Genomic DNA, 27,346 nt, shown 5'->3' with positions numbered 1-27,346 from the left:
TCCCCTGGGGAAGTCCGAGCAAGCAGGACAGCCATTGAGCGCCCGATCCTGAGTGTGGGTCCCACCTGGAGGGGGAGACGGTGTGTGTGACTCCCCTCCATGGAGTAGAGAGTGTGGGGGCACGTGGTAGGTGCCGAGTAAACATTTGTTGAGTGAATGAGAGTTTGGGACCCTTGGGACAATTCTGATGACTCCAGGTGCCTTCCATCCCTAATCACCGCTAAGGCTGTCCTGTAAGTTGAAGCGCACCTCTGAGGAAGCTCTTGTCGTGCTTGAAACCAATGTCTTCATGCCCGACTCCACTACCCTTGCCTCCAGACCTAGGCCAGTTAGAACATCAAATCCAGGAGAAGGCACACCTTGGAGCAAACACCTGGTGTTGTATAACGTCTCCTTGGCCCACCTTGGCAGTTTGAGGACCGATCAGACTCACCCCACCTTGGTGGGGTCCCACCTAAAATACACAACCTCCTGCATTTCTGCTTCTGCTGCAGACTGGAGTGGCAACCAGAATGACTTGACCCTAGGGATCTGTGGCCATGCATGTTGGACCATAGTGTTCTTTGGGATGAAATAGATAGGCAGCTGACTAGAGTGTTAATTGATTTGAATAACCAGAAAGAAACAAAGAATTTGTGACCAGAAGGCAGATGTCAGTTGCTGCTGTGGAAATCAGGATCCCTCACTCCGTTTAAATCTGAGCCAGTTCTGAGACCTGGAGTCCACTGGTTGAAAGGGAGGCTTGGTCCTTCAAGGAAGGATCCTGTGATGCCACTGAAAGCATATGAAAAAAAAAAAAAAAAGTCCTCTAATCCTTCCCCAGAGGAACCTAGAGCCACTTAACAAATAATTTACTTTGGGAAAGGGACTATCCAGACCTTTCAAGAACTGTTAGATACAGGATCTGAGACACTTGTGCCAAGGTACCTGAAGCATCATGAAACACTGGTTAGAGTAGGGACTATGGAAGCCACATAATAAATGGAATTCTGACCCAGGTCCTGTGGTTACTTTTTTGGTCCCAGTACATCTTGGGATAATTATACCTAGCAGTGGGCAGAGCCTATACATTGATCCCTGACCTGTGGAATCAGAATCAGGATGAGCAAAGTGAAGCCCCTGAAACTACCCCCACACTGACTTTCACGTCCTCTAGAACACTGTAGCAAGATTCTTGCCCAAAGAGTCGTGACACCCAGGCTTTTCTTTCCAGGAAGCAACTTTATTCCTGCCAGCACCGCTCAGTTGGGTTCGTACCCAAAGAACTGAGCCCTGAATGCCTCGTGGTGTAGTTTTTTAAATATATATATTTTTTACCTCTTTGTGTCCCATATATGATAACACACAAACATGTAGTCTGATTAAGTGGTCTCATGTTACAAGATCACAACGGATGTTGTCACGTATGCGCATAGCCAGGTTGCTTTGAGGTTTTTTTTCTTTCCATAGGGAGGGGACCCTACCACAATACTAAAGCAGAAACGTGCTGCATTCCTGGTGGGACTGCAGAGATTTGTCACTCTCAAAGACATAAAGTGGTGATGCCCGTTACATCTTAAGTATGTATGGCCCCTGCAGAATCCGGGTGGATTCAAGTAAATGGTGGTGAGCCACCACAAACTTAGCCAAGTAGTACCCCCAATCACAGCAGCCGTGTCAGGTGAGATATTTTTACTGAACCAATTCATGCACCGCTGGCACTTAGTAATGCAATTCTCAATTTGGTGAACATTCTTTTCAATTTCCAGTAGTAAAGAGTAAATTCCCAAAAGCGTCTCACGTTTTTATAGGAGGAACAGCTGAACATATTCATTGTCTTACTTCAAGCCGGTTTTAACTTTCCTGCTCTCCGTCACAATTAATCCGTTGAGCTCTCGATCATCCAGACATTCCACATAACACTGATGACATCGTGCTAAGTGGACATGGTGAAGAAGGAAGTGACAAGTATTCTGTCCTTGATAAAACAACGCATGGCAGAGGATGAGAGAGAAACCCTCAGAAGTTGTGAGGCTGGGGCGCCGGGGTGGCTCAGTTTGTTAAGCATCTGACTCTAGGTTTCGACTCAGGTCATGATCTGACAGATTTGTGAGTTCGAGCCCCGCCTCGGTCTCCTGTGCTGACAGCACAGAGCCTGCTTGGGATTCTCTCTTTCCCCCTCTCTCCGCCCCTCCCCCCACTCACTCTCTGTGTCTCTGAAGTAAATAAATAAATAGAAACTTAAAAGAAGTTGTGGAGCCTGTCATCAGTGAAGTTTTCAGGGTGCACTGTTGTAGGGCGAGCCAGGGTATCACCTCTAAGATGAGGAGAAGTTGTATCTTGCAACCCTGTCACAAAGAAGGACGCATAGTACTTGGTGCACCTCTGGGTTTTGGAGTTGGCGTGTACCATACTTGGGAATACTATTCTGACCCATTTGTTGGGTGACTTGAAAAACTGTCAGTTTAGAGTGGAGTCCAGAACAAAGGAGGGCTCTGCTGATCCAGATTGGAGGATGGGTTCCCCTGCCACTTAGCAGAACCGGTGAGTTAGTGTTGGGCTTATTTGTGGTGAGTAGCGACCCTATATGGCACCGTTGGCACGCTCCCACAGATTTGTAGTGCGTACGCAGGGTTTTGAAGCAAAGCTGTGCCTGCTGCAGTAGAGAACTACTCACCACTTGAAAGAAGCTTCTGGCACACTGCTGGACCCAAGTAGAGACTTAGCGCCTGATTATGGGGCACCAAATGACCATGTGACCAAAACTGCCTGTCCTGAGCTAGATCTTGACAGATCCATGAAGCCAATGGGTTGGGTAGGTTCAGCAGCAACTCATTGCACAAAAAGAATTGGATCCAAGCTTGTTCAGAGAGCACCAGTCATTTACAGGAAGAGATGGCTGTGGCCCCCATGTCTCTGTGGCACTGATGCCTCTATCTTAGAAGACAGGAAGAAAAATTCAGATCTGAATCACTGCTGCACTACAGCCCCATTCAAAGTGGCTCTAAAGGAAAGTAATGGGGGGAAATCCTCTAGAGGGCAGAGCTTCGAGCAGTACACTTGGATATCTATCTACTTTGTAGGGAGGGAGTGGGGTGGACAGAGTAGTGGCTTAAAGAAAGAATGCACATGAAGTTCTGAGTGGTGACAGATGTCTTGCTGGTTGGAAAGAGCAAGAGGGGAATGTTGGAGACAAGGAATTCTGGAAAAGAAGACGAGCCTATGAAGTTGTCACAAATGTGTGCATCTTTGTGCCTCATATTAATACTCACTGCAGAGGGGTCACTGAATGACAAAGTGGATGGATAGATGTCATCCAGCCTGTGTTCTTGGCTACCCTTGTGCTTAAATGGTGGGCCTGTGAATGGAGTTGCTATGTTGGCAGGAGTGCAAGTTATGTCCACTAACATGGGCTCTCTCTTATCGAGGCTTATTTAATTATTACTGAATTATTATTACTAATGGTCACTGAATTTCTGACCTCTTAGCAGCCAGTATCAGTGCTGAGCCCCAATATGGCACCGTCCCTAGATGACTCAGTGACAAGTTGGTTTTGGCAGATCCTTGCCACCCAGGAGACGGCATTGATTCATCCTTATTGGAACTGACACCTGCTCTGGCTGTGGGTTTGCTTCCCTATATCCACATATCCACATATCCATGTAGCCACATAGCCACACAGCCACGTATCCACATATCCACACACCCACACACCCACACATCCACACATCCACAGTATCTCAGAGTAACGTCCCTATCCAGGAGCTTAGAGAATACTGGATTTACTAACATAGGATCATGTATAACATTATCTTGGGCCAAGAAACTCATTTCGCAGTGAAAGAGATACAATGATGTATGAATGGCCATGGGAGCCACCGTTTCTCTAATATCCTGCATTGTCCACAAGCAGCCCATCGAATAGAGAGATAGAATGACATCTTTCTAGCAAAGGTCCTAGCTCTGGACAGTACCTTAAGGAGTTCAGATACATACACTGAATCACAGCCCGGTATATGGTGCTATCCCCCAGTAGATGCAATATAGGGATCCAGGAACAAAGACACAGGTCTAAGAACCTATGGGTTGGGATATCTTTCATCACCATGCTCAGTGATCCAGAGCATCGGGATCCTTTCATCATCCAAAGATGATCCTTTCGTCATCCAAAGCTCAGTTTGTAGAATTTGCACGTTCTGTCTCTGCAAAATTAAACTCTGCTGTTCCCAGGTAGAGAACATTTATTTCTATGAGGGGACTCCACTGGTTCCAGGGAAGGACACCCACACAGAGCCTCAGTCTGAAAATCCTATAGGGTCATTTTGAGCTCCTCATGCTTGTGAACCAGCAGGCAAAGAAGGAGTGGATAATTGATCCTGATGATTATGAGGAGATAGGGTTACTGCTACTTAGGGGGCCTTCAAGAGTTTGTCTGGTACTTTGAGGATTTACTTTGGGGTCTGGTTGCTTCCATGCCAAGTGATAACAGTGAAAAGACATTTTCAGCAGCCTCAGCCTGCCAAGGGCAAGGGAACCAAGGGCTCAGAACCCCCAGGAATGAACGACTGCGTGACTTCATCAAATGCTGGCTGAGGGTGAGGGAAGTCTAGAATAGGCAGAGAAGGGAGATAATAATGAGTATGAGTTATAGCCTTAGGAGCAGCTGCAATAGTATGGACTATTTTTGTTCTGTTAAGGCTTTTGTAGAGGTTGTGACCAGCCTTCACCTCAAAGAATCATGACAGATTGGACTTAATGTGGCGCGTGGGTAGATCTGAGGGCTGTAAGGGCTGGTGTCTTGACTAATGCCCTCAGCACACCTTTAATTACAGTGGGTTTACAGAGATGCCTCCCTGGCACCTGCTGTATATCTACACTTTCTGCCGGAGCCCTTCTCTGACACCACAGGAGCCCACCTGACCTGCTTAGCAGCACAGCCCAGTCTCTAGAGGTAACCCTAGGGGCTGGGGACAGAAGGCAGTGGGTGAATAATTGGAGAATCCTAGGAGACATTCTGGACACTTCTCAGGAGGTCCTAGTGAAGTCAAGGTTGTTAGCCAGAGCAGTGACCTCAGGAACACTATGTTTTGATTCCTCCTTTCCTGTCTCACTCACCCCCTCCCTCACTTTCATTTCATGGCATCACTTCCTGAGCAAACCACTTATACCCAAGTCTCCGCCTTAGGCTCTGCTTTCGGAAGAACCCAAACAAAGACACACAATAAAAGAACAGAGATTTTTGCCAATTTATATCCACAAAAAAATACTGGAGAATATGTGTGGGAATGGATTACAAGGATACAAAGCCAAGAACGAATTGTAGATTAGTTCAAATTTATCGACATGGGTGTACTTACTCCAAACAGATTCTGGATTCAGTGTTTGGGCTAAAGCCCTGGGATAAGTTGTAGCTGTGCTTAGTTGGCTGAGTGGAGCCTGGACTCATTGGCAGCCTGCACTGTGAGAAGGTGAGAATGTGCTGGAACAGACTTGTTATGTATCTAATGGCCGCCAGTCTCCCGTCTCTGTTTCTCTTCATTAATCCATTATGTTGATTTGAAAATATGTTAGATTATGTCATGAATTTCTTTTCAAGATGGTGAAGGGCTGTAAAATATTTGATTATGTGTCGGGTCTGTTGGGTCTGTGAACCCTAACTGGTCTCATTTGTGCCCATGACTCAATTGGCATCTATATGCTTGTGCTTCAATAGCAGCTGGCCTCGGCTTAATATTCTCGGGTCACCGTTAGTTTCCTATTGCCACTGTAACAAATTACCACAACCTTGGTGATTTAAAACAACAGAAATGTACTCTCTCACAGTCCTGGAGGCCAGAAGTTTGAAATCAGGGTCACTGGGCTGAGATCAAGGTGGCAGCAGGGCTGCTCTGAGGGAGAGTCCATTCCTTGCCTCTTCTGGCCTCCGGTGGCCTCTGGTGGCCACAGATGTTCCTCAGCATGTGGCTGCCCCACTCCAGGCTCTGCCTCCAGGGTCAACATCGCTTCCTCCTCGTCCGACTATGTGATCTCCTTCTGTTTTTCTTATAAGGAAACTTATGATCACATTAGGGCCAACTGGGTAATTCAGGATCATCTCCTCATCTCAAAATCTTTAATTTGATCACTTCTGTGAAGATCCTTTTTCCAAATAAGGTCACATTGACAGGTTCTGGGTTAGGATGTGGATGTCCATTGGGACATGGTTTTCTCAGCCCCCCACAGTACTTTCCCTCAGAGCTCCCAGCTCTTTGCTTCATACTACTCCAGTATTGGATATTACAGTTGAAAAGGGCAATAGTTTTTCTCCCTTGAACATGGTTTCATTTTTTTTTGCCTGTATACTTGAAGTATGTTATGTTCACGCTGAATGGATCTTTTACTTATGTATAATTTTGAAACATCATTCATCCATCGGTTATTTGGAAAATATTGGCATACTAAGTTACATAGATCTTCCAGATTTGGACACATTTTATTATATATTATCAAAAAATATTTAAGCATTGGGAAACTTTAAGCTCATGGTGATAGACACAGGTTTTCCAAAATTCTAATTTTTGCTTAAAAGCTCAAAAAAATTTTTTAAGTTTATTTATTTATTTTGAGAGAGAGAGAGAGAGAACATGTGTGAGCAGGGATGGGGGAGAGAGAGAGAGAGAGAGAGAGAGAGAGAGAATCCCAAGCAGGTTCTGCACTGTCAGTGCAGATGCTAATGTGTCACTGTATGTCACAAACTGTGAGATCATGACCTGAGCCAAAATTGAGATCAGATGCTTAATGTACCGAACCAGCCAGGTGCCCCATAAAAACTCAAATTTTATCAAATACTATCAGTTCTTTTCCTTGAAGTGACATGCTACATTATTCATTTTTGAGAAAGTGTCTTCCAGATACCCAAGTGAGAATAAACACAGTTTAGGGGCTCAACACGACGTGGGGCTCGAACTCACAACCATGAGATCATGACCTGAGCTGAGTGAGATCAAGCGTCAGATGCTTAACCAACTGGGCCATCCAGGTGCCCCATTTGTCCATTTTCTTTTAAGTAAAAATGGTGTTTCATGAAAAACGTGATGCGTTCAGCAGCCCAGATAAACAATGATGTAAAGTAGCTATGACACGATTGTACTTTAGTATGTAGTCCTTTATGCCATCTCCCTGAATATTAAGAATTGGTAAGTGTCAAGACAATAAAATTAAATTTTTTTATTGCTTAATCAACAAAATTATTTTTTTTGAAGTTTATTAATTTTGAGAGAGAGAGAGTGAGTGGGGGAGGAGCAGAGAGAGAGAGGGAGACAGAAAATCCCAAGCAGGCTCCACACTGTGGGGCTCGAACTCAGGAACCATGAGATCATGACCCGAGCCAAAACCAAGAGCCAGACGCTTAACCGACTGAGCCACCCAGGTGCCCCATTAATCAACAAAATTCCTAAGTGAAACTGCTTTTTCCTCCCTTCGACCTCTGACTATAGTGAAGAATTCAGTGATTACTGTTACAGTTTGGTACCCCAGCTTTGATTTATGCTACCTAACCATTGCTTTTGCACAATAAATGCGAATGCCAGCACAGTGGAAAGACACGTCACGTCTTAGTGTTATAAAGATAATTTGGGCCTTGTTGACCTTTAGACACTCCAGGGTCCACGGACCGTATTTTGAGAAGCACTGTAATAGTATATCATAGGGACCATAGGATATGTGTATTTTCAGTTTTACTAAGTATTGCTAAACTTCTCCCCAAATTGATTATCCCACTTTATGCTCTGTAGCAATTAAAATACTGTTTGGCCATGAATCACAAAGACCCAGGATAACAGTGTCTTAAGTAAAAGGGAAATTTTAGTGTTGCTGTGTGTGGTTGAACACACAGAATACACTTAGTGGGGTCCCTGGAATCACACAGTACACGGCATGTACAACTTTATGCAGTTTACATAAGATAATTTTATTTATCTCATGTAAGAGTTTAGAGGTAGCCGTCCCTGGGCTTGAATGGTGGCTCTATTCCATGAAGTCTGTAAAGATCTAGGTTTCTTTTGTTTTCTTCTGCCTTTATGTCCTCCATTCCCAAGGTTACTTCATGATCCAAGATGACTGCTCCAACAAGTGCTTCCATTTTTAGCCAGTAAGGATAAGGATGGGCACAAATGCCTCATGCCAGTGATCTCCTAAGGGAAATACCTGGATGCTGCCCTGTGCCACTAGTGCAAGGGGGACTGAAATACGTATTTATTTTGGAAGGCTAAATGGCTGACTGAAAATCAGGGATTCTAAAATCATAGAGGAACAGGAGAAGAGATATTGGGGGACAATTGGCAGTTTCTGCTGCAGTACTCTCTTTTGGCCATTCTTGTTATCTGTGCACTCTGCTGTATCTGGAACAAGCTCACTTCATCCCTAAGGGAGACCATTTGTAACAGTTCCAACAGTTGCAGCATCCAGCTCACAGTTTAGGTTCTCTGAGTTATGTACAGTTTGTTCAAAAGGGTCTGATGTAGATTCTTGTGGTCCAGTGGTTTAAAAATGAAATGATATGTTATTTGTTCTCCCAACATAATCAATGTACAGTAGCTTATAAATTTAGTGATTTATAAACTGAAAAATATTTTATGTGTCCCAAATATGCAATGAGAGAGTAAGAATAGGATAAAAGGTAAAACCTCTATTTAGAAAAGGCAACATGGGAAATATATCAGTCTATGGTCTGTGGCAATTTCCAAATCCTATTAAGCATGAATAATGAAGACCTCTACCCTGGAAGAAGAGAAAGTTACTTGTTTTGAAAGCTCCCAGCTCTGTCCTTTAGGGTTCTTCCTTGTTTTATGCTTCATGTTCACATCTGGAGAGGGCACTGAAGAGTATTCTCTTGTATACTACACAGCAGGCTGCTTGTGTAGAATAACTTGGGGGAGGGACCCCATCGAAGATTTCTGGAACTCTTTCTCTGAGTTGATCCTCTCTCTCTCTGTCTGAAAATTCCAAATACCTTGGCCTCTGCAAGCTCTAACTCTGTCTTTTAAACTCACCATGACTGCCACACTCTGATTTCTGGAAGTTCCTGCAGTCCAGAAGTCCCTCTATGTGGAAAATGAGAGCAATCATAGGCTTTATGTCATTGATTCCCTCAGGGAACACAGTCCTGTGCTGTCCTTTGTCCAATGTCTGAAAATAGTTGCTCCCTATATTTTGTTCAGTTTTCTGGGGTTTCGTACACACCCCCTTTGGAAGGAAGGAAAGTCTGATAGCAGTTATTCCATAATGGCTGGAAGCCATTTAAAAAATAATAAATAATTCTTTAAAAATCATAAATAATTGTTGAATGTTATAAACCTCACATCTATTGAGATGCTTATGCAAATTTCCTCTTAGTCCATGAATGTGGTGGGTTACCATTGGAAGTGAAAGTGAGATATTGAACCATCCTTGGATTTCTGGGATCAGAATGCATTTACAAATATAAACTGTTGAGTTTCATTATCTAGTATTTTGTTGGGAATTTTGTATATATGCTTGTAAGTGAAATAGACATATAATTCATTAATTTTCTTGAGCTAGTCTTACATGTTGTAGTTTCTTTTCTTTAAAACAATTTTTTTTAATGTTTATTTATTTTTGAGAGAGACAGAGACAGAATGCGAGTGGGTTGGGGCAGAGAGAGAGGGAGGCACAGAATCCGAAGCAGGCTCCAGGCTCCGAGCTGTCAGCACAGAGCCCAATGTGGGTCTTGAACTCACGAGCTGTGAGATCATGACCTGAGCCGAAGTCAGACGCTCAACCAACTGAGCCACTCAGGCGCCCCTATAGTTTCTTTTCATAAAATGAATGCAAATGTAATATGGCAAGCTAGATTCCTAAATAGAACTTCCTGATGAAAATGTTTTGGACTTTTTTTTTTTTTTTTGAGATATATATAGAGAGAGAGAGCATGCGAAAACAGGAGAGGGGCAGAGGGAGACAAAGAGAGAATCTTAAGCAGCCTCCACGCCCAGTGTGGAGCCCAACGCAGGGCTCAATCTCACAACCATGAGATTGTGACTGGACCTGAAATCAAGAGTCAGATGCTTAACCAACTGAGCCACCCAGGTGCCCCATAAAATGAAGGATAAACCAAAAAATAACAAGTGTCGGCAAGGATGTGGAGAAAAAGGAATCCTCATGCATTATTGGTAAGAATGCAAACTGGTACAGCCACTGTGAAAACAGTATGGAGGTTCCTCAAAAAATTAAAAATAGAAATACCGTATGATCCAGTAATTAATACTGGGTATTTACCCAAAGAAAACAAACACCATTTCAAAAAGATATATGCACCCATATGTTTATTGCAGCATTATCTAGAATAGCCAAGATATGGAAGCAGCCAATGTCCAATGATAGAAGAATGGATATATACACACATATGTTTTATACACACATACATATAGAATATATATACACACATACACATACACATATAATGGATTATTACTCAGCAATGAAAAAGAATGAGATCTTGCCATTTGCGACTACATGGATGGACTTTAGAGGGTATTACTCTAAGTCAAGTAAGTCAAACAGAGAAAGACACATACCATATGATTTCACTTACATGTGGAATCTAAAAAACAAAACAAACAAACAAAAAGCAGAAACAGACCCATAAATACAGAGAACAAACTAATGGGGTGGGGGGTGGGCAGAATGGGTGAAGGGGAGTGAGAGACACAGGCTTCCAGTTATGGGATAAATGGGAATGTAAGGGAATACAAGGTAGAGCATAGGGAATACAGTCAGTGGTCTTGTAACAGCATTGTGTGATGACAGATGGTGAGCACAACATAATGCATAGACTTGTCCAATCTCTATGTTGTACACCTGAAACTAACGTAACATTATGTGTCAACTATACTTCAGTAAAAGAATGTAGGACAAACTGTTTTCTTAAAAAGTGTTTTCAAAAGTCATTGATGATCTAATAAGAAAATAAGGGACGAAGTAAGAAGGGAGGCCAGAGGGGCAGTGGAGCACAGCATACTGTGTTCGATCAGAGCCATTTGATGAACAGAGAGAATTTGATTGGGGTTTTATAGCCTATGCTATGAATAAATAGTTAAATAGTGTCCTCCCCCACAGTGCATACCCACCCAGAACCTCAGAATGTGACCGTATTGGGGTACCTGGTTGGCTCAGTCAGTGGAGTGTGCAGCTCTTGATCTTAAGGTCATGAGTTCAAGCCTCACCTTGGGCATAGAGCCTACCTAAAAAAAAAGTGCCCTTATTTATAAAGTGTCTTTGCAGATAAAATTAGTTAAAATAAAGTCACACTGGATTAGGGTGGGTCCTAATCCGATTACTGGTATCCTTATAATAAGAGAGAAATTTGGGCACCTGGGTGGCTCAAGTCATTAGGTATCTGACTTTGGCTCAGGTCATGATCTCACAGTTTGTGAGCTCGTGCCCTGCTTCAGGTGAGTTCGGGCTGCACTTCTGGTGAGCCCCGTTTCTCTCTCTCTTTCTCTCCCTCTGTCTCTCTGTCCATGCTCACTTGTGTCCCCCGCCTCAATCAACAATTTTTTTTTAATAGAGAGTAATTTTAAAAATAGGGATATTTGGACACAGACACAAAAACCTAGGAGAGAAGCTCATGGGACAATGTAGGCAGAGACTGGAGGGATGCATTTATGAACCAAGGAGCTGGAAACCACCAGAAGCTGGGAAGAGGCAAGGGAGAACCCTCTCCTAGACCCTTTGGAGAGAGTCTCGCCCTGCTGACATGTTGACTTGGGGCTTCTAGCCTCCAGAAATACGAGAGAACAAATTTTTGTTGTTGAAGCCACCAACTTTGTGGTACTTTTTAATGGCAGCCCTAGAAAATGAATATGTACCCTTTGAAACGCAGAAGACAGAGACAAATCAGAGTCTGTTAAGGAGGAGAATTTAATAAGAAACCAATCCTCTGCAAACCTTGGACTTCAAAGAGTTAAACCCTCAGTATTAGGGTGAATTAGAGAAATACTCTGTCCTTCGGGGAGTGCAGAGAAAATTATTTCAAATTTGGGGTGAAGTGAAGTGTGTGTGTGTGTGTGTGTGTGTGTGTGTGTGTCTGTGTGTGTGTGTGTGTGTGTGTGTGCGCGCGCGCAAGAGAGAGACAGAGATGCTGAAAACTTAGAAGAGGAAGCTGGCCCTCATGTAGGTTGGCAGTTCAAGTTCATATGGTCAGGGTGCTCCAAGAACCCTTCGATGGGACATTGAATATAGAGTGACCTCAGGTTGCTAATGCTTATAGGTGCCTGGTAGACAAAATACAAACTCTCCCTGGTGGTTTCTACCTCCTCCTAGGCCACAGAGTTTCCCACGAATGCAATCCCAAGGCTAATGGGCATCCCTAAGTTTAAAAAAAAAAAAAGGTGATGAATGATAATGAGGGATCATGAGAACAAACCAGCAGTAACCACAGACAGTACGCTTCAGGTAATGGAATTATCAAATGTTTTACAAAAGGCCTATGTTCAATATCATTTAAGTAATAAATGGTAAGGCTGAAAATATGTGTGGAAACTGAGAAACTATGAAGAATAATCAAACTTTCTGAAAAGAAGTTCCAGACGGAAGTTCTAAAATAAAGTTTTAATTTAGTTTATGTTTCACTTGAATTTTAATTTCAAATAAATGTAAAACTCAGTGCGCAGCTTGAATAACAGCAAATAATAAACAACTGAAGAGTGAATGCATGAACTAAGAGATAAATGAGAATCAATTATCCTGGATATTGCCTGGAAGACGTACAGGCATTAAGAGCCACAGAGGCTAGAATGAGAAGGTCCACGGGGTCTGAGTGGGGCCCCCGGTGAGAAAGAGGAAATGGGGGAGGCGATATTCAAGGACACATTGGCTGTGAAATTTGTAAACTGAGGAAACTATATGGAGAAATCCATATGGTTAAGAGGCTCAGGGGGAGCCTGGGTGGCGTCCGACTGTTGATCTTGGCTCAGGTCATGATCTCACGGTTCATGAGTTCGAGCCCCATGTTGGGCTCTGAGCTGACAGCCTGGAGCCTGCTTAGGATTCTCTGTCTCCCTCTCTCTGCCCCTCCCCCTCTAACTCTCTCTGCTTCTCTCTCTCTCTCTCTCTCAAAAATAAATAAACATAAAAAAAAGGTTAGTAAACCTCAGGCCGAAAAAAAACAGAAAAACAAATGGACACCTAGATCCACTGTATTGAAACTTCAGAAACCCAAAGACAAAGGAGAAAGTCCTAAATGAAGCTGGAGAGGAAAGAGAAATGGTCTTCAAGAGAATGGGGGACTGAGAAATGACTTCTTGCAGCAACAAGGCAATTCAGAAGACAGCAAAATGATACCTTTGAGATGTTGGTGGCAACAAATTACCTGACCTAGATTTCTGCATCCAGTAAAATGATTTTTGGGGAGTTAGGGCAAAATAAAGAATTTCCTAGACAAATGGAGAGTTTACTGCACAGAGCTCCCAATTAAAAAAAAATGCTAAATATTGTATGTCAGGCAAAAGGAAAGGGTATCACAGGAAGGTCTGAGGTGCAAGTAAGGAAGAATACATAAAGAGGTAAACATTTGGGTAAATCTAAGTAAACATTGACTCTTTAAAGCAAAAATAACAATTCCAGGGCACGTGGGTCGCTCAGTCAGTTAAGCATCTGACTTCGGCTCAGGTCATGACCTCACAGCTTGTGGGTTTGAGACCCGCATCAGGCTCTGTGCTGACAGCTCAGAGCCTGGAGTCTGCTTCAGATCCTGTGTCTCCCTCTCTCTCTGCCTCTCCCCTGCTTGTGCTCTGTCTCTGTCTCTGTCTTTCTCAAAAATAAATAAACATTAAAAAAACTTTTTAGGGGTACCTGGGTGGCTCAGTCCGTTAAGCGTCCGACTTCGGCTCAGGTCATGATCTCATGGTCTGTGAGTTCCAGCCCCGCGTCGGGCTCTGTGCTGACAGTTCAGAGCCTGGAGCCTGCTTCGGATTCTGTGTCTCCCTCTCTATCTGCCCCTCCCCTGCTCATGCTCTGTCTTTCTCTGTCTCAAAAATAAGTAAAAACACTAAAAAGAAAAAAAAAACCTTTTTAAAGCAAAAATAACAATTCCTTGTGTGTCTCTAAAAGGAAAATTAAAATGTACAATGAAATTTAATTGGGACTGCAGTGAATCCAGTTGGAGTCTTCTAGGGTCTTTATGCTGTTCAGGAAGAGGATAGAAACATCCATTAACTTTAGGCTTTGTTAAGAGTAAACTGGGTGTCATAAGTAAAAGGGTGCCTTAGATCAGATTCTTTCAAAAATAGGGGCTGGGACAAGGGTTCAGGGGTGAGTAGCTTATTTGGAGGTACAGGAAATGAAGGTGACAGGGTGGGAGGAGGAGGCAGGGACGAGAAAAAGGGGCATCATGCCAGTGGCCTGGTCCTTGTTATCTAACCTGTAGTCTGTGCTGCAAGATTGATAAAGGCAATTTTTGTCAACCAAATAAGGTAATTATGCTGGAATTTCTAGGGTAACAAGTTTGTGAGTGGAAGAGGCCTTGTACATCTCCACTCTGGGCCTCCCACAACCTTTCAGGACCTCTCCCTGGTCAGGCTGACCACTGTCTAGTGTGTCTTTGGGAAGGACAGGGGAAACTTGAGAAGCCATTCTCACCAAATATTCCCCAGCCTGATATTTCCTGGAGTGCTTTGCTGGGGTAGTCCCTTTGCACTCATCACAACAAATGGGAAGGTCTCTGAGATTCATGTTGTCAAGGCTCCAGTATAGTCCCATGTGGGACAATGATACTGGTCAAGTGTGAAGACTCATGTGAAAACGTACAGTCCTCTTCTGTATTCAATTTTTATGTAACTGTCTTTGGGTGTCCTACTCTGTATGAAGAAATGTTTTAAGACATTGAGATTTCAGAGACTGTTGCTATTTCCTAAGAGTAACCATCCCTTAAAAAACTTCAACTCTGATTTATTGTCATGACCATTTTCCTTATTGGTAGAAATCTGTTTTCTGAAAGGCATAACTGTTTGTGAGATTCCTTTCTTAAACCATAAAGGATATTGTTTTACTGTCTTTTTCTTGAAGGCATAACAATATCTGTAAACCCCATGACTTTGGATTCCTTGTTTATTCCTAGATTTTGCTTGTTTGCTGATGGAAATGATCCAGAAGAGAAGGAGACATTGATGATGCAAGAGAGAAGAGCTCGAATGGCAATGAGAACAATGAGAGGGTCACCGTACTGGAGATCTGTGGCTTTAGAACATGGCCCCCAATTCCTTGACACTCCTCCTACTGCCTACTGAGAGGTGGGTCTATGACCTCTCTCTTGAATCTGGAGGGTCTTGGGACTACTTTGACCAATAGGTATGAAAGTCATATAGCAGAAGTGATGCCATATGACTTTCAAAGCTATATCATAAAAGGCCATGCAGCTTCTGCCTGGCCCTCCTAGGATACTCACTCTGGAGGAAGCCAGCCATCTTGTAAAAAGTCCAGTTACCCTGAGACTATACCATGCCAGAGAGGCCAGGTGTAGGTGCTGGTTGACAGCCCCAGCTGAGCTCTCAGTCAATAGTCAATATCAACTGCCAGCCTTGTGAGTGAGCCATCTTGGACATCCAGGCCAGCTGATCTCTGACAGTAACCACACCACACCAAAAGCCCCAGACAAGGACTTTTAAATTTTTTTTTCAACGTTTATTTATTTTTGGGACAGAGAGAGACAGAGCATGAACGGGGGAGGGGCAGAGAGAGAGAGAGACACACACACAGAATCGGAAACAGGCTCCAGGCTCCGAGCCATCAGCCCAGAGCCTGACGCGGGGCTCGAACTCCCGGACCGCGAGATCGTGACCTGGCTGAAGTCGGACGCTTAACCGACTGCGCCACCCAGGCGCCCCTATAAATCACAAATTTATGACTGCAAAACTGTAAGCAGAATAAAATGCTTTAAAAAAAATCAACTTAGTGATAATTTTCTACACAGCAATAGTAATTGGAACAGGCTTCTTATTGGGTCAAAGAATTGTGGGTGTCATTGTGATAATAGTAAGAAAGCAAGAAAAGTAGGAGGCGTTGGTCAGAGAACTGGATGCCTAAAATCAGAATTCAGGAGGTGGTGGGGCGCCTGGTGGCTCAGTTGGTTAAGCGTCTGACTTCGGCTCAGGTCATGATCTCGCGGTCTGTGGGTTCGGGCCCCACGCTGGGCTCTGTGCTGACGGCTCAGAGCCTGCAGCCTGCAGCCTGCTTTGGATTCTGTGTCTCCCTCTCTCTCTGCCCCTCCCCCACTCTCTCTCTCTCTCTCTCTCTCTCTCTCTCTCAAAAATAAATAAACATTAAAAAAATTCAGGAGGTGGTGAAGTTATTGGTTATGACAGCATTCCCCATAAAGTGTGGCTCTTAAGCTTTTCATCCTTTTTATAGATTTCTGTTCATAGTTTCAGCCATTGGCATTTTTGCTTTTTTTGTGTGTGGGACTTCTATGGTATATGAACAGAATAAAAGCAGATTAGTTTGCACTTACTTATTTTCTAATCTATGAGAAAATTGTCAGGAAACGTCCTCTGATTTTTTAGAATTGATCTGTGCTGAGGATTGCTGAAACTGTGTTGCTATTTCAATTTTCCCACGTAAGTCCAGTCAATTTTGTGTTTTGTAGTAACTGTCCATACCATTAGTGGACCATAGAGGAAACCGAATTATTAAAGTGGTGGAGTTGTTTAAGGGAAGGAAAAGGAGTCTGGAAGGACACTGACAATGGGTGGTTAGGAAGGCAAGAAGAAAACCAATAGTGCATGGGACCCACAGGCTGAGGGAAGAAAGAACTTCAAGGAGCGATTGATCAGCTCTCTCTCTGGATCTGTTATTTCATCCATACAAGGATGCTATGAGGATCACATGAGGTGACGTGTAGATTTGAAGAAATGTAGGAGATGTAAGGAGCATAAACCCCTTCAGGAGACTTTGCCTTTTCATATCAATGTATCTCTGAGATGGAAAGAGCAGAGTCCTGAGGGTTTGGGAGGAAACGGGTCCCAGGGTGAGGAGCAGGGAGAGAAGGAATATTGAATGATCATGATTGGGATCTGGGTCCATGCCTAGAGCTTTACATGTGTTATCTCACATGATCCTCATAGCATCAGTGTATAGATGAAGAAACGGGTCCGTAGGATTGAGTAACTTTCCCATGTTCAGAGAATTGATGGCAAGATAAAGATTAGTACCACAATCTCTCAGACTCTAAGGCTGGTGACCTTCCATTTGTGCTCTGGGGGCAAACGGAAGACTTCACAGGTAAAATTAGGAGTGGGAGCCCCAACTTCATGACCTTTATACTCCTGGAATCCGCAGGTGTATCATCTGATAAGAGGGAGGGAAGTAAGTGGAGAGGCTTGAAGAGGATTGTAGGAGTGATCATTTGAGACGGAATTTAGACATATAAGGATTCAAAGTTGGTGCAATTCCAGGCAGAAGTAAATCCTGAGGCTCTTTATGGGAGAGGTTGCTAGAGTTGAAAGAGTTGAAGACTGTTGACTGATCAGAAGTCAAGGAACTGTCTTACCATGGTGTTGTTGGATGGACCATTTATGTGGATGTCTAGTTTCACGACAAGACAGGATTGAAAGGAAGTCTGGGAAGTTGGGGTAAAAACTCTGTGAATTCTAGGGAGTGATCTGGAGTTTTGTGGGGGAAAGTCATGGAGTTGTTAATATGTCCAGACTCCTTGAACCTCAGAAATGAGGAATGTTCTTAGTGCTCCTAAAATTGAAAAGACAGCATGGAGACAAGGACTTAATGTCCCATTTATGGACTGGTGAAGTCCATAAGCCCTCTCATTCATTCATTTGCTCACTCACACATTTCCTGAGCATGTGCTGTGTTCCAGGCACTGGAGGTTCAAAGAAGAACCTCTTTGGAGGTTCAAAGAGAGCTAAGATAGTGTCTCTGCTCTCCTGTAGTTCTCATTCATTAGGGAGGATGACATAAACTATTAAGTACCATTCTTAGAAAAATACCATAATTGAGACGAAATGTAAATTGTGATTAGGCACAAAAGCAGGCACAGTCTGCCCTTGGCCGTAGGTCTTTCCCAAAGAATGATGTTGCCCTTCCCAACTTGCAAGAGCTCCTTCTGCCTTGTGGTTTCCAGGCATTAATCATTCAAGAGCCACATCCTTCCCACAGAAATAATTTAGACAAAGAAATGTCAGCGCACATAATTTCCATCAAGGGGGGAAAAGGATACTTTCATGGCACTCTTGTTGAAACTCCAGCTTCCTTCTTTAGCCAAGTCTTCTCCACAATGTCTCCCTAAACTGCCCCTCCAACCTGTCTGTGTCAACTGTACTCATAACACTGATCTGCCCTCCCTCTGCCCCGATACCTGCTGACCCTGACCTAATCTAACTCTTTGAGCTCCATTTCAACCATCGCTCTCCCCACACAGCTCCGCAACAACCAGAACACGTCAGTATCCTGAACAATGCCAATCACATAGTTGGTGCTCAAGAAATAGTTTTTCTAGTTGAATGAACATAGCCTCAGGGTTATCACCCAATTCCCAACAGTACCTCGGTCCAGTCTGCGTAGTCTGTACTGTGTCCTGAAAGTTCCGTGTTAGTCTCAATCAAGCATCCTGTGTGATTAACTTCGTATATGTGCTGCCGAAGCGAGCACCTGTGTGATTAACTTCGAATCCAGCCAGCTCAGTATCCCTGGTCAGATGTCTCTGTCCAGCACCGATCAGCAAGATTTGGGAGAGCAGCTCCTTCAGCTGTGATCAGCTCCCGTCAGGGAAATAGCTCCTCCAGCCCAGTCAGCACGTTTTAGGGAGAAATCTCCGGCGGCCCAATCAGCACCCTTTGTGGGACAGCTCCAACCAGCCCTGATCAGCACCCAGAGGCGGACAGCTCCCTCAGCCCCTTAGGACCCGCAGCCAGCCCAGCCTCGGTCTCCATCCCCTCAGACCCAGGCTTGGGACCCCAACTCTTCTGATTCGTCGGGACGTCAGCTCAGCTCCGGGGCGGCACCCGCCCCTCCACGAGCCCCCACAATCCAATCCCACGGTTAACCAGAGGTCTGTGGACCCAGACAGCTGCCTTCCTCCACTTTCCCACCGTAGGGTTCTCATTTAAGGGCCTCACTCTGTCTCTCCCCACCCGCAGACCCTCCTGTACATATACCTAACCCTCATCCCCGCCAATCCGCTTCTCACCTGCTCCCCCCACCCCGAGAAAAACCCCAAACCCAATCGCTCCCGAACCAGAGCCTCTCAGTCAAACCATCTTCTCTCCTCCAACCAGCTTCCCCGCCGTCCCCCTCCCTCCCTCCTCTGTCCCCTCCCTCCTCTCCCGGATCCTCCCTCCCCTCCTCCCCTCCCCCTGCGGCGCTGCCGCTCGCCTGCCGCGGTGTCCTGGCAGGGTGTCGAGGTGTGTCGGCGGGCGGGGTGTCGCAGGGCGTGTCACGAGGTGACTCGGGGAGGGCTGAGGACCGAGGGAGGGAGCGACGAAGGGCGTGCGGGGCCGTCGCTCCGCGCACCCCTCCCCCCGCCGCAGTCGGCAGGCCTTTCCCCGGAGAAGATGGCGGATCGGGCGGAGATGTTTTCTCTTTCCACCTTTCACTCGCTGTCGCCGCCAGGCTGCAGGTACGCACTCTGGCGCCCCGGGCCTCGGCAGGCCCTTATCTTCCTGCAGCCCCCGCCCCGACCCATCCCCAGCCTCCTCCTCCGACCCGGGCCTGCCACCCCACCCCCATCGCCTTTGGGGACCCAAGCCCCAGTCCCCTGTCTGGTCCTAAGGCCTCTGACTCCTGTACATCCTCCTCCTTCCCTTCAGGGTCTATTTTTGTCCTCCGCTCCTCCCCCTTCTCCAAGGCCTAATGCCCCTACCCCCCTATCCCGCTAGGACCCTGTGCCGCACCCAGCTGGGGCAGCTGACCCCTCAAGGGTGGAGGACCTGGGTTGAGCCTTTGAGGGGCAGCCTGTCTGGGCAGGATGCTGAGCCGCCCTCTGTGCTTGGCAGTGTCCTTTTGGCCTTGCTGGGCCTCTCTTTGCCGAAGGCCTGTCTTGGCCTGTAAAGCTCCGGGAGGGAGAGAGTTGAAATCAAGCCTGGAGCCCTGGGGGAAGGGACTGAGGTGGGGAGAAGGTTGGACCTTTGGGTGTAGACCTGCCTTAGGCAGAATGGGAGACAAAGTGGCTAGACTCTGCTCTCAGAGCAGGCCCACCTGAACGCACCCCCCCCTTCTGCTGCTGCAGCTTCAGCTCCCCCTTCCCCCCCTTCCCCCACTCTGCTCAGACTGACTCCCCTGGGGCTGAAGCTGTGACCCAGAGGGGCCTGTAGCCTGGAGGAGAGAGGAGGAGGGGGTGGGGAGGATTGGGGGGACAGATGGCTCTTCTGGACTGGTCATGGCTCAGATTGTGGGGGATCCACTGAAGAGCAGAGCTTGGGGTTCAAGGTGATGGCAGGATGTGGATCTGAGAATTGGGGTTTCTGGAGACCATGGGGCCTAGCAGCTGGGGGTTCCTCCTTAGGACCAGCCTCCAGACAGGGAGGGAGTCCAGGGGTGGTGGCTCCCTCAGGAGCCCTGTCCTTGCTCTCTGACCCTGGTCCCCTCCCCAGGCCCCCCCAGGACATAAGCCTGGAAGAATTTGACGATGAGGACCTGTCTGAGATCACCGATGACTGTGGCCTGGGCCTCAGCTATGACTCGGACCACTGCGAGAAGGTGGGAAATGGGCTGGGGTCATGGAACCCTGTTAAGGGAGAACTTCACTTTGGATCTGTTTAATGCTCACTTGGAGTTTTAGGGTGGGTCTGCGCTCAGCCTTGAAATAGAAATCCTTTGACTCCCCCCTCCCTTTTGGCCTCCTGGTCCAGGGTCTTCCTTGATATCAAACCTCTCTTTTCTCAGACTCTATGCCCTCCACAGAGGGCCGTCCCTAGCATTCCTCCCCTGGTCCTGTCACTGGGCTAGCTTGGGGGAGGGGAGGTGTGCCTATGGTTTGGGTGCCTTCTGTCTTCAGACTACTTTCTAGGAAGATCTAACCCCTTCCAGCTGCCATCTCCTTCCTAACCCTATCCCCACCTCTCAAGCTTCCACATATCTGCCCTACGTCTCCACCCCAATCTTTTCTCCTCCCCATCTCCTCCTTCTTCCCTTCTCCCTCCCTTTCTCCACGTTTTTGTTTTTACTCACTCTAGAACATTTCTGAGGAACTGCCATGTGGCAAGTGCTGGGGGCTTCCAGGTGTGTGGAAGGAGAATGGGACCAATGTGGCCCTTGCCCTTGGGAGCTTCTAACTCAGTAGGGGAGAAAGTCATAAGAGGCAATGGCTGGCTGCCTGAGTGTCAAGGACTGGGCTCCTAGGTGCACTGAGGGGGAAGGGAACTCAACAGAGACTGAAGCCATTAGGGAGATTTTCTGGTGGAAATGGCACACAACCTTGCCCTTAGGGACGACTAGCTGGGGTTGGGCAGGTGAGGGAAGTAGGGAGTGGAGGAAAGTGATTAACTGTGTCAAAGGCCCTGAGGTGGGTGCAAGCTTGGTTTATCCTGGGCTGTCTTCATGCATTCCACTTAGCATCCACAGGCTAAGTCTTGTTTTCGGTGTAGGGTACACAATATGGACATGGCCCTGCTCTGGTGAGGCTTGCAGCTTGCTGGGGGTGTAGAGTAATTGTGAGTTGTGTCAAAGTGCTATGAAGGCAGGAGTGCTGGTGTCAAATGTGACGAGGTTTGGGAGCAACATGAGGATGGCAGGTGGGCTGCGGCCACTCTGAGAATTTCTGTCACTTAAGCTTAAGAGTCTGGGCTCTTAGCAAGAACTGAAGGGATCCTTTTGTATCTTATGCAGGTTGAAAAACAAACAAATAAACAACTGATCAGCTGATGGGGAGCAGAGTGAACTGGAGTCTTCTCTCCCTTAACTTACAGTTTTCTGCTTTCCCCTTTCCTGGCACCTGGAACCCCCGGTCACTATTGAGCTCTGGCCCAGCTCTGCCTGTCCCTCCTTCTTGCAGGACAGTCTCTCCCTGGGACGTTCGGAGCAGCCGCACCCCATCTGCTCCTTCCAGGATGACTTCCAGGAGTTTGAGATGATCGATGACAATGAAGAGGAGGAGGAGGAAGAAGAGGAGGAGGAGGAGGAAGAAGAGGAGGAAGGAGAAGGGGAGGGCAAGGAGGGAGGAGGCCCTGGCTTAGAGGCCCCTGCCCCAGAGGAGGCCCTGATCCCCTCCCCCTCCATGGAGGAGCCCCACAAGAATCGGCCCACCACGCTCCACCTGACTACACTGGGAGCCCAGGTGAGCATCCAGACCCACCTACAGCACCCTGGAACTAAACCTGGGTTTCCACCATCTGGAACTCTGCTCCCCATGACAGCCTGTCCTACTCCTGAGAGCTGGAGACCCTCCTCGGCACCACTGTCTTACTGCTGTTCCCCCCCCAACCCCCCCCCCCCCAGGACTCCCTGAACAACAATGGAGGCTTTGCCCCAGTGCCTCCAGCTTCCTGGCAGGAAACAGTCCTGTGCTCACCTCCCCAGGAGCCCCTCAGAGGTTAGCGGGGTGGCGGTGCTGGTGGTAGGGTCACAGGAGGTGAGGGAGGGAGGAAGGGAGGAAGGGAACCGGGTGGGCTTGCTGACATATACCCCTGCTCGGCAGAGTCACCCGCCCCCCTCCAGCCCACAGACGCGAGCCCCTGCAGGGCACAGTCGCCTGTGCGCCCAGGCTGCGATTGCGAAGGGAACCGGCCGGCGGGCCCCCCCGCGCCCTGTGGGGCCTCGCCCTCGTCAGATCCTGGCATCGAGGCCGACCTGGGCAGCCGCTCCAGCGGGGGCCGCGGAGGCCGGCGCAGCAGCCAGGAGCTGTCGTCGCCAGGCTCCGACTCGGAGGACGCTGGGGCCGCACGCCTGGGGCGCATGATTTCCTCCATCTCCGAGACGGAGCTGGAGCTGAGCAGCGACGGTGGCAGTAGCAGCAGCGGCCGCTCCTCGCACCTCACCAACTCCATCGAGGAGGCCTCGTCGCCTGCCTCCGAGCCCGAGCCCGAGCCCGAGGCCCCGTGCGAGCCCCCGCGCCGCCCCGCCTTCCTGCCGGTGGGCCACGACGACACCAACAGCGAGTACGAGTCAGGGTCCGAGTCCGAGCCAGACCTCAGCGAGGACGCCGACTCGCCCTGGCTGCTCAGCAACCTCGTGAGCCGCATGATCTCCGAGGGCTCCTCGCCCATCCGCTGCCCTGGCCAGTGTCTGTCCCCCGCGTCGCGTCCCTCGGGGGAGCCCGTGTCGCCGGCTGGCGGGGCCACACAGGCCCCTGAGGCGGCTGCGGGGCCGGGCGGCGTGGAGCTGGTGGACATAGAGACGCTGTGCGGGCCGCCGCCGCCCGTGCCCTCGGCACCCCGGCCCGGCCCTGCGCAGCCCGGGCCCTGCCTCTTCCTCAGCAACCCCACACGCGACACGATCACGCCGCTGTGGGCCGCTCCGGGCCGCGGTGCCCGTCCCGGCCGCGCCTGCTCCGCCGCCTGCTCGGAGGAGGACGACGACGAGGAGGAAGAGGAAGAGGATGACACTGAAGACAAGGCGGGGCCCCCTGGGGGCCGGAGCGCGGGCCCCGCCGCGCCGCTGGACGCCTCGCTGGTGTACGATGCGGTCAAGTACACGCTGGTGGTGGACGAGCACACGCAGCTAGAGCTGGTGAGCCTTCGGCGCTGCGCTGGCCTCGGGGAGGACAGCGAGGAGGACAGCGGCGGGGAGGCCAGCGAGGAGGACAGCGGCGGGGAGGCCAGCGAGGAAGAGACAGCAGCTGCACTTCTGAGTGGCGGTCAGGGCCCGGAGGACGCCTCCCCAGACAGCCCTGACCTCACCTTCTCCAAGAAGTTCCTCAATGTCTTTGTCAACAGCACATCTCGTTCTTCCAGTGAGTGGGAAGTGGGGGAAGGGGGACGGTCCCGGGGAGCAGGCAGGCCCCCAGAGTGCGCCCAGGGCAGCCTGAGGTCCCTCACAGGGCGGGGACGCCTGCGGGGATCGATGCTCCTCCTCGCCCCGATGGGCCGGTTCCCTTTCCCTCCCTGACTCAGGACGACCTACAACAGACTGTTGGGGGGAGGAAGTTGGCCAGGCCTTCAAGTACTTTCCTTTCCCACCTCTGAGTCTGTCTTTCCCTGTCTCTGTCACTCAGGCACCGAGTCCTTTGGCCTTTTTTCCTGCTTGGTCAACGGGGAGGAGCGAGAGCAAACCCATCGGGCCGTCTTCAGGTACTGCCTCCTCAGGTGCCGGCAGTGATCCCCAAGCTCGGTCTGCAGACACCGTTGGGCCCGGGGGGACGCATCCCAGCCAGTGCTGCCCCTCCTCCAGTGATCTCCCACCTCCGACCTCATCTCAGGTTCATCCCCCGCCATCCGGATGAACTGGAGCTGGATGTGGATGACCCGGTGCTGGTGGAGGCCGAGGAGGACGACTTCTGGTTCCGTGGCTTCAACATGCGCACAGGGGAGCGTGGGGTCTTCCCTGCCTTCTACGCCCACGCGGTGCCCGGCCCTGCCAAAGACCTGCTGGGTGAGGTCCCATCCCTGAGGTGTAGTTTGCTACCCAGCCGCCGCCCTCCTCCTCCCCCCCCTCCCCCCCCCGCCACTGGTCTGAGCTAGACCCCTTATGATACTCCCCTCCCCTCCCCACCCCTCCAGGGAGCAAGCGGAGTCCCTGCTGGGTGGAGCGCTTCGACGTGCAGTTCCTGGGCTCTGTAGAGGTGCCCTGTCACCAGGGCAATGGCATCCTGTGTGCGGCCATGCAGAAGGTCAGTCTGGAGGCAGGGGTCCACCTCAGTCCTGTAGGCTTGCACAGCCTCTGGAGGCCCCAGGCCTCTGACCACAGAGGGTTCAGGTGGGGCCTTGGGAGCCTCAGGGGGCAGGGATCCCAGCTCTGATTCAGAGGCCTGGTCAGAGGGCAGAGCTTGGCAGCTGCCTCCCAGCACCTTGGGGTCTCTTGGCGGGTTCAGTGGGACCTCTACTTTCCTGCAGTCCGTCTTCTTTTTGTCTGCAAATCAAGACCAACTCTCACTCCGTCATTTGCTCCCTCATTTGTTCTTAGTCAACATTTAATGAGCACCTGCCCTCTACTGGTCCTGTGACTGAGTAGAAAAGCAGCCGAAGAGCAGGACGGCCCTGTGCCTGAGAACTCCCATCCAGCTCGTGGGGTGGGCAGCGAGGAGGCCGGGGGTGGTGGGAGCTGGAGGAACAGAAGGAAATGGCAGGCTTTGTGCAGAGAGGTGACCAGGTGGTCCTGAGCCTAAGGAATGGCCAAGACCCCTGGCTCACACGTTCGAGAGTCAGTGCCAAGAGCGTTCATCCATAATGCAAATGTTGCACCAAGGGGAGACGAAGACACCCTTGTAGGCCCTTGAGACCCTCTCTCCCTAACTTCTTCCCCAGATTGCTACTGCCCGGAAGCTGACGGTCCACCTGCGTCCTCCTGCCTCCTGTGACCTTGAGATTTCCCTTCGGGGGGTCAAGCTGAGTCTAAGCGGAGGACCTGAGGTGGGGGTGTAGGGGTCTGAGGCACAGGGGAGGCTGGGGACGGGCTAAGGCAAGAGGGTCCGACGGAGGGAGGGTGGCAGGGGTGCCAGGAGTGGCTCCAGGCCCTCCGTCTAACTTGGCAGACGCCTGCCGCCTCTGCTCTAGTTCCAGCATTGCAGCCACTTCTTCCAGATGAAGAACATCTCCTTCTGTGGCTGCCATCCCCGCAACAGCTGGTGAGAGCCTTCTCTTCCTCAGAGTCCCCATAAAACCCAAGGGCCGCCCCTCTATGAGTCCCGTCCTCCACCGCCCTGACTGCCCCGCCTGCAGCCACGTGGCTCTGTGAGTTGAGCCCTTACATGGCGCCCGCTCTGCACTGGGCTCAGGAGACATGGCTAAAACAAGCTCCCATCTGGTCCGGGTGGGGAAACAGACACCTAGACAAGTAAGCACTAGAAGCATCTATCGGGGCCTGGCAGATGTCGCTATGGGGCTCCAGTGAGCAGACCTGTAGAGAGGTGGGTGAGTTCTCATGGGATGCAGGTGGGGACTGGAAAGCATTCTGTGAGCCTTGGAAGACAAGTAAGTAACGGGGCAGGTCTTGGTAGGGAGCCAGTTGAGCCAAGGCTCTGGGTGGGGGGCATTAGGTGTCTTGGGGAACAGCTGGAATGAGGCTGGAGGGACACTAGGAGTACCGGTGCCCTTTGACTCTGTCAAAGAGCTTGTATTTCATCCCATTTGCAGTGGTGTCGCTGAATGTGACTCAGTTGGGTTGACCAGCTGGCTTGTCAGGATGCAGAGCTGGATAGAGTGTCAGGGCTCGGACCGAACAGCAGGGCGCTCGGGCACCACAGGACTGGTCTGCATGGAGGCCACACCCGCACGGGCGGCGGGCTGAGGGTGGCACTACTGGGAGGGAGACTGCATGCGCCACAAGCTCAGGTCTAGACACCTTAACACGACCCAAGTGCAAGCCCGTGAGAGAAGGATGGTCAGACCAGTGGTTTAGGATTCAAGCAGTGGAGGTGGTGGGTGGAGGGGAGGGGACACAGGAGCTGCCCTCCTGGCCCAGACCTTCCTAACACGTATTACTCCAGAACTCGGTGCAGCCCTTCATGGTAAGGAGGCGCTGAGCAAATAGCGTTAGGCGAAGGGGTAGCTCATTTCCTTGTGAAGGAGGCAGCGGGTCCGGAATGTGCCGGATGAAACTGGAGTACGCGGCTTGTTAGGTCACAGATTGCCACAAGTACTCCTGCGCTGCCACAGACTGGCCGTGCGTCCTTGGGCAGGTTTCTGACTGCCTCGGCGCCTCATTTCCATCATCTAGAGACAGTAGAACAGGACACTGACCTCACGGAGCTGTCGTGAAGTTTATGTGAGGTGAGAACAGGAAGGGCTGAGGGTGGTGCCCAGGACTCGGTAGCCCCATCGAAGTGTCGGTGACGATAAATGTGACTGAACGCGGCGTTTGAGGTGCGGCTCTTCACCGACAGCATGAGCATGTTGTTTTGGCCGTGACACTGTCATGTGGATTCCCATGTGGCAGAACCACAGGAGCCCAATCCAGCGTGATGGGGGTTGGATGGGCCACAGTGGGGGAGACTCCAGACTCATGCCGCGGGGCTCTGACAGGCTCTCCCTCTGGACAGTAACTTTCGTTAATGTCTTCGTGAAGAGAACAGGGCAGATTCAGGGAAGAGTTGGGGCGGTGACTGAAAGGTTGTGACAGAACCAGAGTGGGAGGTGTCTCTCCACGAAGAGGGTTTTGCAGGTTGAGGGCCAACGCCATGCCCCGAATCAGAGCTCAGATAAGAGCTGCAAGAGTTTGCAGGACCAGAGATGGGACTGTGCAGGCTCACGTGACTCACATCTAGAAGGCA

General features: G+C 49.3%; 1 protein-coding gene and 1 long non-coding RNA gene across 4 annotated transcripts in view; one reads left to right on the top strand and one right to left on the bottom strand.

Moving 5' to 3' along the window:
- The window catches only part of MAPK8IP2 (mitogen-activated protein kinase 8 interacting protein 2), a 29,244-nt gene that overhangs the window by 329 nt on the left and 1,569 nt on the right, over positions 1 to 27,346 (top strand). The window contains exons 2-11 of one of the 2 annotated variants that reach the window (XM_040490447.1): positions 15,095 to 15,266; positions 20,577 to 20,682; positions 21,977 to 22,258; positions 22,420 to 22,513; positions 22,619 to 23,872; positions 24,134 to 24,209; positions 24,338 to 24,510; positions 24,639 to 24,748; positions 25,383 to 25,487; positions 25,632 to 25,702. In XM_040490447.1, coding sequence (XP_040346381.1) covers positions 15,223 to 15,266; positions 20,577 to 20,682; positions 21,977 to 22,258; positions 22,420 to 22,513; positions 22,619 to 23,872; positions 24,134 to 24,209; positions 24,338 to 24,510; positions 24,639 to 24,748; positions 25,383 to 25,487; positions 25,632 to 25,702 — 2,315 coding nt within the window. In that variant the 5' untranslated portion in view covers positions 15,095 to 15,222. Of the gene's footprint in view, positions 1 to 15,094; positions 15,267 to 19,319; positions 19,604 to 20,576; positions 20,683 to 21,976; positions 22,259 to 22,419; positions 22,514 to 22,618; positions 23,873 to 24,133; positions 24,210 to 24,337; positions 24,511 to 24,638; positions 24,749 to 25,382; positions 25,488 to 25,631; positions 25,703 to 27,346 lie in introns of those variants that run through there. The other variant, XM_040490446.1, reaches the window with a different exon arrangement.
- Positions 16,242 to 19,022, bottom strand: LOC121040102 (uncharacterized). 2 transcript variants are annotated; one of them, XR_005795115.1, is made up of 3 exons: positions 18,637 to 19,022; positions 18,206 to 18,595; positions 16,242 to 17,493 (listed from the first exon to the last, which is right to left on the bottom strand). It is a non-coding gene; the product is annotated as an uncharacterized LOC121040102 (long non-coding RNA). The 2 variants fall into 2 exon arrangements; XR_005795114.1 differs by lacking the exon at positions 16,242 to 17,493 and having other exon boundaries at positions 18,167 to 18,595.

Source organism: Herpailurus yagouaroundi, unplaced genomic scaffold (genome assembly GCF_014898765.1).
Source record: "Herpailurus yagouaroundi ecotype Mexico unplaced genomic scaffold, PumYag 182, whole genome shotgun sequence".
Classification (NCBI taxonomy): Eukaryota; Metazoa; Chordata; class Mammalia; order Carnivora; family Felidae; genus Herpailurus; species Herpailurus yagouaroundi.
Note: the sequence above shows the minus strand (reverse complement) of the source record. Positions and strands in the feature narration are given on the sequence as shown.